This window comes from Eufriesea mexicana, unplaced genomic scaffold (assembly GCF_001483705.2).
Source record: "Eufriesea mexicana isolate 0111107269 unplaced genomic scaffold, ASM148370v2 scaffold36442, whole genome shotgun sequence".
NCBI classification, from domain to species: Eukaryota; Metazoa; Arthropoda; class Insecta; order Hymenoptera; family Apidae; genus Eufriesea; species Eufriesea mexicana.
Window position 1 is genome coordinate 181,594 of NW_016942804.1, and position 14,476 is coordinate 196,069.

Sequence of the window (14,476 nt, forward strand, 5' to 3'; positions counted from 1 at the left end):
TGATACTATGAAAATAATCTGTTAAGTCGAGTTAACAACGAATAGTTATAAAATTATATCGTTATCAAGGTTTTTAATTTTAATATTATAATTTTATATCTTTCATAAATGGAAAAATGGGTGAAATGAAAATTTATCTCCATAAACGTATTAAATCGGAAGAAAAATACAATAAAGTTGTAAAACACATTCAGGTATGAAAGAAAGGTTAAAATTGATATAATTTATTTCAAGAAATCTATTATAAAGTATAAATTATGAAACTACATTTTCATAGGATAAGTGGAAACTTGTACCTGCTTTTCTTAAAGGAAAAGGTCTAGTTAAGCAACATATAGATTCTTTTAATTATTTTATAAATGTGGAAATAAAGAAGATTGTGAAAGCAAATGAAAAAGTAATTAGTGATGCTGACCCTTTATTTTATGTAAAGTAAGCACTCTTATTTCATACATCAATCTGTTGTATCTTACATTATATATATATATATATATATTTTCAATAGATATTTAAATGTACATGTTGGTTCATCTGATGTTGATGAAGGTTTTAATGTGACACGTCCTACAACTCCACATGAATGTCGTTTAAGAGATTTAAATTATTCTGCACCTATCACAGTTGATATCGAATATATAAGAGGCCATCAACCAATAATAAAAAATAATTTATTGATTGGAAGGTATAAACTAGAATATATCTTTAAAATGTTAATAAATATCACGTAATGTTTTTTTAGAATGCCTATTATGTTAAGAAGTTCAAATTGTATATTAACTGGTAAATCTCATTTTGAATTGGCAAAAATGAATGAGTGTCCACATGATCCTGGTGGTTATTTTGTAATAAATGGACAAGAGAAAGTAATTTTGATACAAGAACAAATGCTTAGAAATAGAATTATTTTAGAAGAAGATAGTAAAGGATGTATTGTAGCATCTTGTAATAGTTCTACACATGAAAGAAAAACCAAAACTAATGTTGTAGGCAGAGGTGGAAAATATTATATGAGACATAATATTTTTCAAGATGTAAGTATATTATAATTACACACTAAAATTTTAATTATATTTTATAAAATAGAAATATATAACTAGGATATACCTGTGACAATAATATTTAAAGCAATGGGAATTGTGAGTGATCAAGAAATTATGCAACTTATTGGTACGGAAGAAGAATTTATGAGAAAATTTGCATGCAGTTTAGAAGAATGTCATGTTTTAAATGTGTTTGCTCAAAATCAGGCATTAAGGTATTACACTGATAAAAGAGATATTAATATTATGAACATTAATTTTAAGCGATATTTCAGGTTTCTCAGCAATAAAAGAAAGCAAAAAAGATATTCAGTGATAAAATCCAGCATTACTGATGAAATGAAGGATATATTAGCAACTAATATTTTATCTCATGTTCCTGTTGGTAATTTAATAAGTTGTAAAAATAATAAAATATCAAAAATGGTATTACTATGATATCTAATCTTACAGGTCATAGGTTTTAATTTTAAAATGAAAGCAACTTATATTGCTTTAATGATTCGTAAAGTTATGAAAGCACAATCTGATGAAAAACTTGTAGATGATAGAGATTATTATGGTAACAAGCGATTAGAGCTGGCTGGTTCTTTACTGTCTTTGATGTTTGAAGATTTATTTAAAAGATTTAATTGGGAGGTAATATAGTATGTTACAACATTGAATTATTTCCATTAAAAACCATAACAAACATTATGATTTTCAAATTTATAGCTAAAGCAAATAGCTGATAAAAATATACCAAAAATTAAAGCTGCACAATTTGATATTGTAAAACATATGAGACAAGATCAAATTACTAATGGATTAGCTTTTGCCATATCATCCGTAAGTAAATAAGATAAATCAATATGCAGAATAAAGAAATTTTAAAGATCAGATTGTATAAAAAATTATATTAAATAGGGTAATTGGACAATTAAACGATTTAAAATGGAGCGACATGGAGTTACTCAAGTCCTATCTAGGCTTTCTTATATTTCGGCACTTGGTATGATGACACGTGTTAATTCGCAATTTGAAAAAACAAGAAAAGTATCAGGTCCACGATCTTTACAACCATCTCAATGGGGAATGCTGTGTCCTAGTGATACCCCTGAAGGAGAAGTTAGTATTATTTCCTTTTATTTCTTTCTCCTTTTTAGCACTAGATACAGACAGGATACATTCATAATGCAATACTAAATACTATTTACACATTCGTCTGACCTCATGACAACACTGAGTTGTGTTGTGTATATCTTATACATATATTATTATAAAGGATTATTGCAATACAAAATAAGCTGTAATATATACTATACATATCAACAGATCCTCTCCCCCTCTGTCTGTGGGTGGGAGGGGGTTGTTATTACATATATTTTAATGAGGATTATTAATTATAATATTTAATATTATTATTTATACAAACATATTTACAGGGTTGTGGTTTAGTTAAAAACTTAGCTCTTATGACACATATTACTACTGAAATTGATGAAGAACCAATTACTAGATTAGCTTTTAACCTGGGAGTAGAAAACGTTAACTTACTTGGTGGAGAAGAAATCAATAATAGAAACGTATACATAGTTTTTTTGAATGGTAATATTCTGGGTGTAATAAAAAACTATCAGAGATTGGTAAATATCCTTAGATTGTTGCGGAGGAAAGGCTTAATAAATGGTTTTGTTTCTATATATACTCAGCATCAGCATAGGTAATGTTAATTCGAAAGTTTTACTAATACATAAAATTACAATCCTTTATAATTATTAACTTATTCATAGGTGTATACAAATTAGTTCTGACGGAGGACGACTATGTAGACCATATATTATTGTTCAGAATTGTAAACCTCTTCTACAAGAAGAACATATAAAACTACTTGAACGAGGAATACGAAGTTTCGAAGATTTTTTACAAAATGGTAATAGTAAAGAATAGAATTAACTGAATCGTGTATATATTTAATATTATTATTATTTCATTATTAGGGTTGATTGAGTATTTGGATGTGAATGAAGAAAATGATAGTTCTATTGCTTTCAATGAATCGCACATTAATGAGAAGACAACACATTTAGAGATTGAACCGTTTACATTACTCGGTGTTTGCGCTGGTTTAGTACCATATCCACATCATAATCAAAGTCCCAGAAATACTTATCAATGTGCTATGGGAAAACAAGCAATGGGAACTATTGGTTATAATCAACGTAATCGTATCGATACATTGATGTATAATTTGGTCTATCCGCAAACACCTATGGTGAAATCCCGAACAATAGAATTGATAAACTTTGATAAACTACCTGCTGGTCAAAATGCAATAGTAGCTGTTATGTCTTATAGTGGTTATGATATTGAAGATGCTCTTATTTTAAACAAGGCTTCAATTGATAGGGGATTTGGAAGATGTTTAATATATAAAAATGCAAAATGTACATTAAAGAGATATGCTAATCAAACATATGATCGAATAATGGGTCCATTGATTGATTCCAATACAAAGAAATCTGTTTGGAAACATGAAGTGATAGATAGTGATGGAATTGCTGCACCTGGAGAAATGGTGGAAAATAGAAAGGTCCATTTTTAAATATTAATTAAATAAAATATACTTAAATGAATAATGAATTGATGCATTTCTTTTTCTTATAGGTCATGGTAAATAAATCATCGCCGACCGCAAATATTGGTCCAGTGAATTCTGGTAATGTTCAAGCGGAAACGGAATATAAAGACGTTCCACTTGTTTTTAAAGGTCCTGTCCCTGCTTATGTTGAGAAAGTTATGATTTCTAGTAATGCAGAAGATGCGTTTTTGATAAAATTATTATTAAGACAAACTCGAAGACCTGAGATAGGTGATAAATTTAGTAGTCGACATGGACAGAAAGGTGTAACAGGTACGTGTTTACAAATATTTTGTCATTTAATTTCTTTAGATATATTGTATTACTGTTTACCTTGATATCCAGGGTTAATCGTAGAACAACAGGATATGCCATTTAATGATTATGGTATATGCCCTGATATGATTATGAATCCACATGGTTTTCCTTCACGTATGACAGTAGGAAAATTAATAGAATTGCTTGCTGGAAAAGCTGGTGTTATAAAAGGAGAATTTCACTATGGCACAGGTATGCTTATTAATTATTTTTTTCTTAATTTTTAAAATAATTTATAACAACTATTTTTATTTAGCATTTGGAGGCTCAAAGGTTAATGATGTTTGTGAAGAATTAATAAAACATGGTTATAATTATTTGGGCAAAGATTTTTTTTATTCTGGTATTACAGGAGAACCATTACAAGCATATATTTATTCTGGACCGGTATGTTAATATTTTTATTTTCAAATTTAGTTTTATGTTAAGCATATATATTATTATAAGTATATTATTTAAAAGGTATATTATCAAAAATTGAAACATATGGTACAAGACAAAATGCATGCTCGTGCTCGAGGACCGAGAGCTGTATTAACACGTCAACCGACAGAAGGTCGAGCCAAAGAGGGTGGTTTACGATTAGGTGAAATGGAACGAGACTGTTTGATTGGGTACGGTGCTAGTATGATGTTGATAGAGAGACTTATGATATCCAGTGATGTATTTGATATTGATGTATGCAACAAATGTGGTTTGATGGCATATAGCGGTTGGTGTCATAGTTGTCGTTCTAGTTCATGTGTTTCTACAATTTCTATGCCATATGCTTGTAAATTACTTTTTCAAGAACTTCAATCTATGAATATTGTACCTCGTCTAACGTTAAAAAATTATTGCGAATAACTTAATGCAACTTACACATTATTGCGATTTGTACATGTGGTTTTAAATCGTTTTGACATGCAAAAGTATTGTGAAAAATATCTTTTATTTATCAAGTTTTATCATTTGTACAATATATATTCAATAATTATTTTTACAATGGAAGACATTGAATCTAATCTTTAGAATCAGTTAAAATATTTATTAATTATGTTATACTTTGCATGTATTTTACAGTAAATGGAATCAAAAAATTAATTTATATTTATAACAAATGCAAAGCTTAGTACATATGAAATATATTAACAAATATTATTGGTTGTCAATAGTTTGGATGTATATATGTTTCTTCAACAATTTAATTTGCCCATGTAAATGGTTTAGCAAACAAACAAATTTCTGGATTTTCAATGTAATTCTTGCATTGTATTAAACGTAACTCAATTTTCCTTGCAAACTGTGATTCTTCATTTTGACATGCTAATAAATGGTTTTTAAAAAATTACCTTTTTTTACATCTTTATCTAAGAATTATCTAAGAAAATGGACATGTACCTTGAAAATGTTCATAAGTCTTCAGTAGAACACTGTATAAAGAATTTGTAGTCTTTTCGATAGCAGTTATCATATCATCTTGTAAATATGTGTGAGCTAAAAGTAAGGCAGCATAAAGATCTCCAGAACCTGTGAAACTAATTGATATTTTTGGAATATCTATTTTTATTAATTTGTTGTCTGAAATTAAAATAAGTTTAATATTTTTGAAAGTTTTATTTATTTCAAATGTTAAGTTTTTTAGTTAATTACCTTTCTTTGTACTAATTACTGATGTTAATTTATCCTTAATAATTTCTATTGATGAAATAGCTACTACTTGAGGACCAACTTTATGTAACTTTTTTATGCTGCTTTGTAACTCAGACATTGTATTGATTTTCATGTCACTTAATAATCTAAAATAATCAATGGTGTTATATCTATAATTCATGTGAAATTTATAATGTGTAAAACTTACTCTAATTCGAATTGATTTGGTACTATAATATCTGCCAAAGGTATTATCTCTTTTTTATAAATTTCCTTCAATTCTTCAGCAACATACATTTTTCCATTATCTCCCATAACAGGATCACATACTTGTATTAAGAAATTGATGATTAATATTTGCAACAAGTAACATTTTTAATTACTAAATTATTTACCATATATAAGATTAGGATTTTTAAGTTTTAATGAATGAACCACCTCTACTATTTTTTTTAGGAATGAAACGGTACCAATATATCCAGTGAGTAAATGAGTATAATTATCCAAATCATTTTGTGCTAAACCATTCATTAAATCCTCTGGAAAATAATTGTAAATAATTCATAAACTCTGAAACATTTCATTAAAATTATTTTTTATTGCTTACATTTAACAAAAGATCTGTTATTACCTAAATCTTTATCATTTAGTATCTGACCTTTACAAGTTTTATAATTTGTATGATTGGAAAATTGAACAGAATTAATTGCATCCACTTCAAAGCCCAACAGCTACATAAAAGAAATTGTTATTCTATATTTTTTATTCTATACCAAAACAATTGGTAAATTTATTTTCTATATTTATTCCTCCCCCCTTCTCCTCCCCCTCCCCATCCCCCTCACCAGAAATCATTCTCTTCTTATATGAAATATTTTTCCATTCATCGATTAGTTTACGTTCATTTGCGTGCATCGATTGAAATTGTATATAAATATAATTAATATAAAAATAAATGTAGAATGAAAAGTGAAAAATTGTCATTAAAATTTGAAAGAAAATGTAATATGATACAACCTTCGCTGATGAATACATTTTTTACCTGTAAAGGAAATATTGCACTTTTATTACCAACGTAACCAGACACTACATGACTTTGAATTGAAAGAATTCGTGGTATTTTTTTTGTGCACATATCGTTTACTTAATGTGTAAACAGTGTTTACAATATACAATGCGATAGAACTTTGTAGTCTACACTCCCTTAATATTTTTCCGTATATATTCCTATATATAGATTAAACTAAAAATTACGTAACATTTCCTCTTTCAATATTTCATTACTATGAATTCTTGATAAGAACTGTTATCATATGACAAAAAGCATGTTGAGATACATATCTAGTATTTATCTAACTAATGATTAATATAATATAATATAATATAATACAACATTATATAATATAGTTCTAGAGTAGTTAACAATATTGTAGATACAACTTCATATAGTTTTATATAATTTACATAAATATAATGCCTGAATAATTATTTAAAAATAAAAATTATCTACCATAGAATTAAAATTATTATAGAAATATTATATATCTGATCGAAAGAAAAAATTCAATATAATAATCAAGGTTTAATATAATGACTCAAAAAGTTTTATCATTTCTAGTGGAGGATCTACATTAACGTTATTTCATGATTTGTTTGCACAAAAACGAGTTTTGGAAAAGTATATGAACAGAATGTTGTGTTTGATTATGAAAAATATTCTAATGACGATCCCTCTATCGATGAAAAACTATCTAATAATATTGTTGAGTAAGATCACATAAATTTTTTGTGTTGTTTCATGTATATATATATATATAAATTTTTTATTCACTAATTATAAGTAAAACAGAAAATCAATAAGTAAAATATAAATTATTCATAACCTGTACGTTTATAATAGCAAACAGTGTTTTATGTGACATCCTTATAAGGATATAACATATTTTAAAGTTAAATAGTTAATTTTCAACATTAAATATTTTTGACATATACATTAAAGAGATGTTAGACACTAATACTTTATTGATATTTTTATCATATATGTTTAATCATATAATATTTGACATATGTATAGTTGTATTTTTTTTAAATCTCACTTTAGGATATACTTCTTTAGTTTTAAAACATAAATGTTTTACACTTCAAAATTTGTATTTCTATTTTAATAATTGTATATTTTTTGTTCTTTCTATATTATATTTCTTAATTAATATTTTATCATTCACATATGTAAAAGAGAAAAATTTATTTGTGTAATATGGCTGACTTATCTGATTGGAGTTTATAAGTTTATTGTTTATTTATAATGTAATATTTAAAATCAAATATTTTTTTAAGCTTATAGTTATTTTATGTGATTGTGTAAAAGAATATTGCTTATAATTGATATTTGATATCATAGTTTTGTTGATACAATGAATCACAAATTTAAGTTTATACTTCCGTATAAATAAAATTATAAATACATATAAACATACCTCTTGTATATATTCTTATAGACCATATATTTTTACAGAACACATTATTCAATTAATCCTCATGAAATTTATACATGTATTCATTCTGGTCAAGATGATATTTCATCAAGTGAATCTTCAAAAACAGCTATTATTAAAGTTGAAGACACAGTACCAGATCTTAGTCAAAAACATATTGGTCGATATACATGTGAATATGAAGGTTGCAACAGAACATATAGTACAGTTGGAAATTTACGGACCCACATGAAAACACATAAAGGTAAAAGTTTTATATACATCTTACTTATAAATTGTTCATAAAAATCAAATATTGTGAATATTTCAAAAATGGTATCTGCCATATAATACTAATTTGTATTAATTTTGTATCATATAAAGCTTTTGTATTATTAACATCTGTAGTACTCTAACTATAATATAATGTTATAACCATTTTATTTTATACTTTTTAATAATTCAAAACATTAATAATAATACTTAAACGTTTTTTGAAATCATTGTTATTTGAATTGTATAATATGATAAAATTATTACGTACCTTGCGTGTTGTGCTTATAATATAACATATCATATTAAATTGTCTTTCTTTCTTTGTGCTTGCTTAGCTTAAGGAAAATAAGGTAAGCTTATGAAATGCCATTATTGGAGTTATATTTTTTGTTATTAATGAATAAGAATGTACAAAGTATGTTCATGCTTTACAAGCTGTATATACACTTTTTATTTGTTACAAAATCATCAATGCTGGTATAAAGGGAACGCTTCGACCTGCATGGCTTTCAGATACTGCAAGCAATAGGTAGTCCAGCAAACTTTTTATGTGGAGGGAATTCTCAAAACTTTCAGGCGAGTATCGATTTAAATGTGCAGAACCAAGTTGTGGCAAGGCATTTCTCACGTCGTACAGCCTTAAGATTCATATTAGGGTACACACAAAAGTGAAACCATTTGAATGTAATCACAAAGGCTGTGAAAAAGCATTCAATACCCTTTACAGACTGAGAGCTCACCAAAGACTTCATAGTGGCAATACATTTAATTGTGAAGAAACTGGATGTGTTAAATTCTTCACTACTTTAAGTGATCTCAAGAAACATATTCGTACTCATACTCAAGAAAGACCTTACAAGTATGTTTTGCGATATTCCTTAACTAAGTCTTATTTCTGGCTTTGTGCTCAATTATGCTTTAATATTATTTATTTTTTGCTTATTTCTAAGAAAACGTATAATACATATTTTAAAATATATGTACAAAGTTAATAATGAATAATAAATTTTAAACACTGTTTAAAACTTAATATACAATTGCATCAACATTAATGAAGTAGTATTTTAAATGTATTTTTACACTGTTTAATTTTCATATTAAATTAATACAATAAATTTTATACAATAAATATAAATTGTGCAAAACATAAACATATATATAAACATAAAATACTTTTTTAGGTGTCGAGAAAAAGGTTGTGGTAAGGCTTTTACAGCATCACATCATTTAAAAACACATAAGAGAACACATACAGGAGAACGACCTTATGTGTGTACTGTTGGTAATTGTAAACGATCTTTTACCACACCTCATAGTTTAAAGAGTCATTTGAAAACCCATAAGAGAGCTGTTAATAATAATGAAATGGTAGATAAAAAAATTGTATAGAATTATTATGTATGTTTGAATATTTGTGTCATGTATGATTTTATTACAGAAACATGAAGTCAATCAAGATGATTACAGAAACCAAAGAAATAGTGAAACATTGAAAATCAAAGTCGATATTGATGAAATAACATCAACGAATACAAATGTGCCATGTTATGCCATTATACCATTATCTTCTAGTAATGGACAAAATAAGGAAAGTATTACTTATTTATCTATAGAAAATCCTAATGATCAGTCAACATCTACGAATGAGATGATGGGTATCTTAAGTCAAAGTGGACTAAATAAAGAACTCGATTATAATGTTATTGATAAAGATAATGAAAATCTAAATAAAACTACAGATATTGCTCTACTTACAACAGAAAATATTATGTTAAATAATTTTACTGAGCATGCAATTGATAATTTTAATAATAATGAAAATTATAACAAATTTAAAATATTTAATGATGTAAATGATTCAAATTTACAAGATCAAAATCAGCAATATACTTCTAATTCTTCCACAAATACTCAAGATAGCAAGGCAAATAATAAAAATAAGTCTAATTCGATAAATTTAGAACAAAAAATTATACAAAATGGTTTACAAAATACCATTGCTCATATCTCAGAAGGTACAGATTTCACTAGTGATGTGCAAGAATATGAAGATGATAGTACTATTGTCAATAAAGTTTACGATAATGAAGCAAATGTAAGCGTAACTGGTGAAAACAATAACGCAACGTTGTATAACGCAAATTCTGTTACTAGTCATGTATCAAATATAATTAGTTCCTCTAATGAGACTCAGCTCTTTGATAGTGAGATAGAAAATTTACCATTTATTAATGATAGTTTACGAACTAGATCTCTAAACGAAGTTGAACATGCATTGAATTCTAATGTTATTGCAACTACGCAATCGGAAGCTATTGAACTAGCCATAGCATCTGAGGAGGAAATACCTTCTCCTTGGGTAGATGTCATGGCAATGGCAACTCCATCCGCATTAAGGAGGCAGTCTTGGTCGGAATTAAATGCTTTTCCAACAGCGGTTCATTCGTTAGTTGATTTAGTTGAACCAGGACCATATCCATTACAGATAGAAAGTCAGTTACATCCATTACAACAAGTAGATAATGTAAACTTAGTAGATGCAGAGAACATTAATACGTGTACGGAAATTGTACACTGTCAAGAAAACGACAGTGATAAACAAACCGGAGATAATATAAAAATAAAAAAGAGTAGAAATATTTTGCAAGAAATCACAGCCGAGGCAGATATATGCAAATGTACTGATTGTAAATGTGATTATTTACAAAATTGTCAAAATTGCTCAAATGATAAAATTCAAGAAATTAATAAAAAGCATGTGTCATCAAAGGTAGTAGATGATTTTATGTCTTGTTTACAAAGAGAATGTTTTTGTGACAATAAACCCAATGATTGTGGGTCTTGTTGTGTTGTGATTTGTTTAAAAACGTTACAACAATTGCAAAAAGTATTTAGTCGTAATTGTTGTAGAAGTACTAATAGTATAACACGTTGTAGAGAGAAATTATTATCTCCATTAATGAAGTGCCAATTGACAAAAAACCAATGAGGCAAATATTTTACTATGTAACTAGTCAGATTGAAAGAAACATATTTTTGCATAAATACTGAATAAGAATTTGTTATTTATCATAATGTATAGACTAGTTTGCTTAGCTTTAAATATACTTTTCTTATGAATGTTAGTTTTTAAAAATGTTGAGTAGTTCAAAACGAGAGTATGGGACTGTATGTATATACCTGTACTATATTTCAAGACTTTGTTATATAGGTACAATACTTATGTAAATGTTATATATTTTAATGTGTGTCAGTGTATTTGTAGATTTTTTACTTAAAAGTTTTTAAATGTATATCACTGTTGAATAATTTATAGAAAAGAAAAAATTGCTTTATTACGTTGAGAAATAGCAGAACTGTTATAAGAAATTAATGCCAAATCTGATATTTGTACATTAAATAGATAAGTACAACTTATTTTTAATGTGCAAATACTATGTACATACCATTCTTATACATAATGATGGTTACAAAATAGTTGAATTATTATAATATCGTGAATCAATAATATTTATGAATTTACACGATGTTTAGAAACAAAGAATCACCTATGACTGTGCGCGTGCGTGATGTACTAAACATATTAATGATTAAAAAATGAAATATTTATTGTTTATTAATTGTTTTCTAAATGTACAACACTTAGAAGAGATTAGTTTAATTTTAAGAAAGTGTGACAAACTATCTGTATAGATAACGTTATATTATAATATTTAAAATTAAACTACATTATTTGTCATTAAACGGTTATAAATTTTTGAATTGTTTAAAAATTAAATCATAGTATTTTATCAATTTTTGTATCTGTTAAAAGTACTTGTTAAATGTAATACAAAAAACCAATGTACCTAAATATGTTTTACATGAAAAAGAAATTGTATTTCAACTAAATGAAATTTTACTAACATATAATAAATTATTACATAAAATTATGTATTGTTATGTTCTTTCTGTAGTGAGGTTAATTGTACGTGTATAAAACTCAGTAGTTGTTTTAATACTACTGTATTTTTATATAGGAATATGACAGAACCATGACAGATACATGCCCTAAAAAATTTAATGACACATAGAATAATATTTTAACACGTATACAATGTTCTTTCAATGTTTATTGTAAAGCTTGCACTAAAGCTTCTGTAACTTCAACTGCAATTGTTGCTTCGGCTTTGTCTTGTTCAGATGAAGCTGATGCAAGTTGTTGTTGTGCTTTACTAAGAAGTTCTCTAGCTGTTGAACTATCAAAATCTTCCAAAGGATGAGCTTCTTCTGCTAAGACCTATTCCATATTTTTTATAGTATTTTAGGAAAAAGTGATATGAAAATTCATCTAACAGTTTGTATCATATTTAAGTAATATGGTATCGCATTTAAATAACATAATATATTAAATACAAACCTGTACAGTGTTGTTTTCATTTATAGTGACTGTTCCTGAAGAAACAAAAACTTTTTTGACTGCTCCATCTTCTTCATACACCGTGACTACACCTGGTTTTAATACAGCCAAGGTAGGTACATGTTTTGGTAAAATACCGAAACTGCCAGAAAACGATGGTACATCTACTTGTTTAATTACAGTTTCGTCATAGAATACCTATAATAATTAGATTATAAATTGGTAAATTTGAAAGAATATATAATATGAACGAGCTATATATTCATTTATACCTGATTAGCTCCAGCAAACGTAAATTTCATTTGGTCGCTAACGGCTGCATCAGCATAAGTTCTCCTTTGATTACGAATGTATTTTAAATAAGGACGTAAATTACGTGCAAGGGTAGCCATTTTAATGAGCTGTAATCAAAATTTATTTACGAAATTTTATGTAAAACTGTACGATTTAATGATAATTTGAGTTGGTTACATCACAATTCGTTCTATATGTGTCGCCCATCTTTTAAATCTAAATACTTTAAAGAGACAAGATATATGAAAAGTAGTTACATATACCATAGCTTTATTAATTGTGAGTTCAATAAACTCATGTTATGTTTATTTAAATATCTTTTAGATAGTACTTACGTTATAGCGACTATTTTAGATATAAGTAGAAACTGGTATCAGTTGTATGCAGTCAGACGAAATCAAGTGCAAAGGATATCAATCTTGCAGTACAGACGACAAGGTTCCTGTCGCATTTGCACGATGGCGTTACTATCGACATGCTCCAGTAGTGTCCTCTTAATTGTTTATCTTAAACAAAATTGTGCGAAGTCGAATTCTTTTAAAGCAATAATTAAACAATTAATGATTCAAATAAAAGTGTTTAAAGGTTTCTGTTCATAATGTAACATGAAAATTTAATAAAACTTTTATATTCTATATACATATATTTATACGTACATACGCAGCTCAAGCAACACATTTACGTATGTACGTACAGAGATTACATTTTTGCCATTGTTACACAAGTTAGCGCTTTCAATTTTTTGTTATTGCCCTATCATATGTAGATATATGTAATAATGATAATTTTTCATTTTTTGATCACATAAATAAATGTGATAAATATCTTGAAACATCTTACAAGGATAGTGCAAGTCCTTCGGGTCACCGATTTAGTTAAAATTTTGCAGGTTTGTAGATATTGTCATGCAGTTTCAGAAAATATATCATTATAGTCGTAATTACTTAGTAATTTTTAAGATATTTACGATTAGAGTTTTATTACTGCCGTAATTATAGATTTATTCCCAATATTCTGCAAGTGGAGTCGTGGTGAAACGACGACATTAGAGAATTCCTATTCGGTAGGTCTGGGGTTCGATTCTTGTCCATAATAAGTTAGTAGGGGAAGTTTTTTTTTATCAATCTACTTTTTATTTTGTATTCATTTTTCGCCTAAGAAAACATTGTAAATAAACGATTGCAACTACAATTTCTTAATAAAAAAATTTATTTTTTACATTTTCTAATGCTAGCATATATTTATTACAAAATACTTATTATTATTTTGCAAGAAAAACAGTTTTCTATAGCAAGCTTATTTACTACAGAAAGAAAACGAAAATAAATAATCATTAGATACAGGAAATACAAAACCTATCGCTCATATAATTTGTTAGTTATTAATTATTGTTTGATGGCGTCCACGATTTCGTAACGATGAC

The 14,476-nt window shown here is 27.1% G+C and overlaps 4 protein-coding genes across 4 annotated transcripts; 2 read left to right on the forward strand and 2 right to left on the reverse strand.

Annotated features, from left to right (window-relative positions):
* Positions 1–116: 116 nt before the first annotated feature.
* Positions 117–4,824, forward strand: RpIII128 (RNA polymerase III subunit RpIII128). Its single transcript, XM_017909874.1, has 16 exons — positions 117–194; positions 278–432; positions 506–682; positions 740–1,031; positions 1,098–1,255; positions 1,316–1,421; positions 1,494–1,679; positions 1,755–1,868; positions 1,947–2,147; positions 2,465–2,742; positions 2,813–2,952; positions 3,020–3,612; positions 3,687–3,933; positions 4,006–4,170; positions 4,235–4,365; positions 4,441–4,824. The coding sequence occupies exons 1-16, from the start codon at positions 117–119 to the stop codon at positions 4,822–4,824; spliced, it is 3,405 nt and encodes a 1,134-aa protein (XP_017765363.1).
* Positions 4,825–5,127: 303 nt separating this feature from the next.
* Pdxk (pyridoxal kinase) lies at positions 5,128–6,807 on the reverse strand. The gene is made up of 7 exons (XM_017909920.1): positions 6,653–6,807; positions 6,242–6,341; positions 6,006–6,149; positions 5,819–5,939; positions 5,611–5,756; positions 5,359–5,538; positions 5,128–5,283 (listed from the first exon to the last, which is right to left on the reverse strand). The coding sequence occupies exons 1-7, from the start codon at positions 6,743–6,745 to the stop codon at positions 5,162–5,164; spliced, it is 906 nt and encodes a 301-aa protein (XP_017765409.1). The 5' UTR covers positions 6,746–6,807; the 3' UTR covers positions 5,128–5,161.
* A 116-nt stretch (positions 6,808–6,923) lies between these two features.
* On the forward strand, positions 6,924–11,349 carry LOC108554564 (putative uncharacterized protein DDB_G0282133). Its single transcript, XM_017909872.1, has 6 exons — positions 6,924–6,937; positions 7,279–7,377; positions 8,126–8,349; positions 8,937–9,219; positions 9,542–9,728; positions 9,799–11,349. The coding sequence occupies exons 1-6, from the start codon at positions 6,924–6,926 to the stop codon at positions 11,347–11,349; spliced, it is 2,358 nt and encodes a 785-aa protein (XP_017765361.1).
* A 972-nt stretch (positions 11,350–12,321) lies between these two features.
* On the reverse strand, positions 12,322–13,490 carry ATPsyndelta (ATP synthase, delta subunit). Its single transcript, XM_017909896.1, has 4 exons — positions 13,389–13,490; positions 13,032–13,160; positions 12,760–12,957; positions 12,322–12,639 (listed from the first exon to the last, which is right to left on the reverse strand). The coding sequence occupies exons 2-4, from the start codon at positions 13,149–13,151 to the stop codon at positions 12,472–12,474; spliced, it is 486 nt and encodes a 161-aa protein (XP_017765385.1). The 5' UTR covers positions 13,152–13,160; positions 13,389–13,490; the 3' UTR covers positions 12,322–12,471.
* Positions 13,491–14,476: the final 986 nt, after the last annotated feature.